The following is a 1,117-nucleotide window of genomic DNA, read 5'->3' as shown; positions in this document are numbered from 1 at the left end:
AAAAAAAAAATGCAGGAACGAAATGTAACGACTTCTACAGGCGCCATGGCGTACACATTTCAACACCCGCCGCAGGGTTTTGTGCACCCGCAGTACCGCGACCCCGCAGTCCCGTCCGCCTCCGCCACCACCACGACTAGCATGGGCCGCAAACAGTATGCGAACATTATGCATGATCGTCGTGTGTACAGGGGAAGTACATATGCGGCGACGCCAGTCTCTACGCATATGAAGGAGGAAGAGGCGAGGAAAGAACGTGAACTCCTGCGGCGGAAGAAGGAAATGGCAGAACGAGCGGCATCTATTAAACGTCGTAAAGAATTGGATGCAGCGCAGCGGCGACTTGCCACCCCACCGCCTGTAGTTGGCCGACAGCACATTGATGTGCAGACTGAAGAGTTCCTAGAGGAGCTTAAGGATGAGGTGGAGGTTGTTCAGCAGGAAACACAAACAGATCCCATGCTGGATCGTCCAGCAACTCCAAAATATGTTCCAACCAAATCTGGTAGAGATGCTGAGACGCAAATTCATGAAAAAGATTTATTTCATTTTGATGATGCGGTGGATCCCATACTGGATGTGATGGTTGGAAAGACAATGGAGCAGGCTATGCTGGAGGTACTGCAGGAGGAGGAATTGGAATTATTGCGGCAACAACAGTTGGAGTTTGAGCAACGTCGTAAAGAGGAGTTATTGGAGGCACAACGACTGGAGGCACGTGAGAAACGTCTCTTTGAAGAGAAGGAAAGACGTAAGAAGCAAGAAATTGAACGTATTCAACGAGAGAAAGAGACACGGGAGAAGTTGCAGGCACGACAATTCGCAAAGGTGTATTTAATGAATCTCGAAAACAGAGTGTTTGCGCGATTGCAGGATGAGGGATGGTTCCAAGACCGTGTTGTGCATGAAGTGGAATTTGACTTCTTCCCATGGTTGATGGATGAAGTGAAGGTGGAGTTGGAGAAGAAGCAGCGGGCCCGTCTGCTCGTGGACGATCTCATTCGCCAAGTAGTCGCCATGCAGTTGGAAGCATGAGAAAGGGGGTGGGAGTAAAGCAACCAGTAGCAGACGTGAAGTGGAAAAGTCGTAAGAAGAGAGAGAGAGAGAGAGAGAGAGA

General features: G+C 49.7%; 1 protein-coding gene across 1 annotated transcript; it reads left to right on the top strand.

Annotated features, from left to right (window-relative positions):
- Positions 1–9: 9 nt before the first annotated feature.
- On the top strand, positions 10–1,035 carry TM35_002281000 (putative radial spoke protein 3; the record flags this gene model as incomplete). The annotated part of the gene is made up of 1 exon (XM_029032044.1): positions 10–1,035. One exon carries the CDS (start codon positions 10–12, stop codon positions 1,033–1,035), a length of 1,026 nt encoding a protein of 341 aa, XP_028876662.1.
- Between the last annotated feature and the right edge of the window lie 82 nt (positions 1,036–1,117).

The sequence above is a fragment of the Trypanosoma theileri genome, assembly GCF_002087225.1.
Source record: "Trypanosoma theileri isolate Edinburgh chromosome Unknown TM35_Tth_228_V1, whole genome shotgun sequence".
Lineage (NCBI taxonomy): Eukaryota > Euglenozoa > Kinetoplastea > Trypanosomatida > Trypanosomatidae > Trypanosoma > Trypanosoma theileri.
This window is presented reverse-complemented; position numbering and strand designations above follow the sequence as displayed.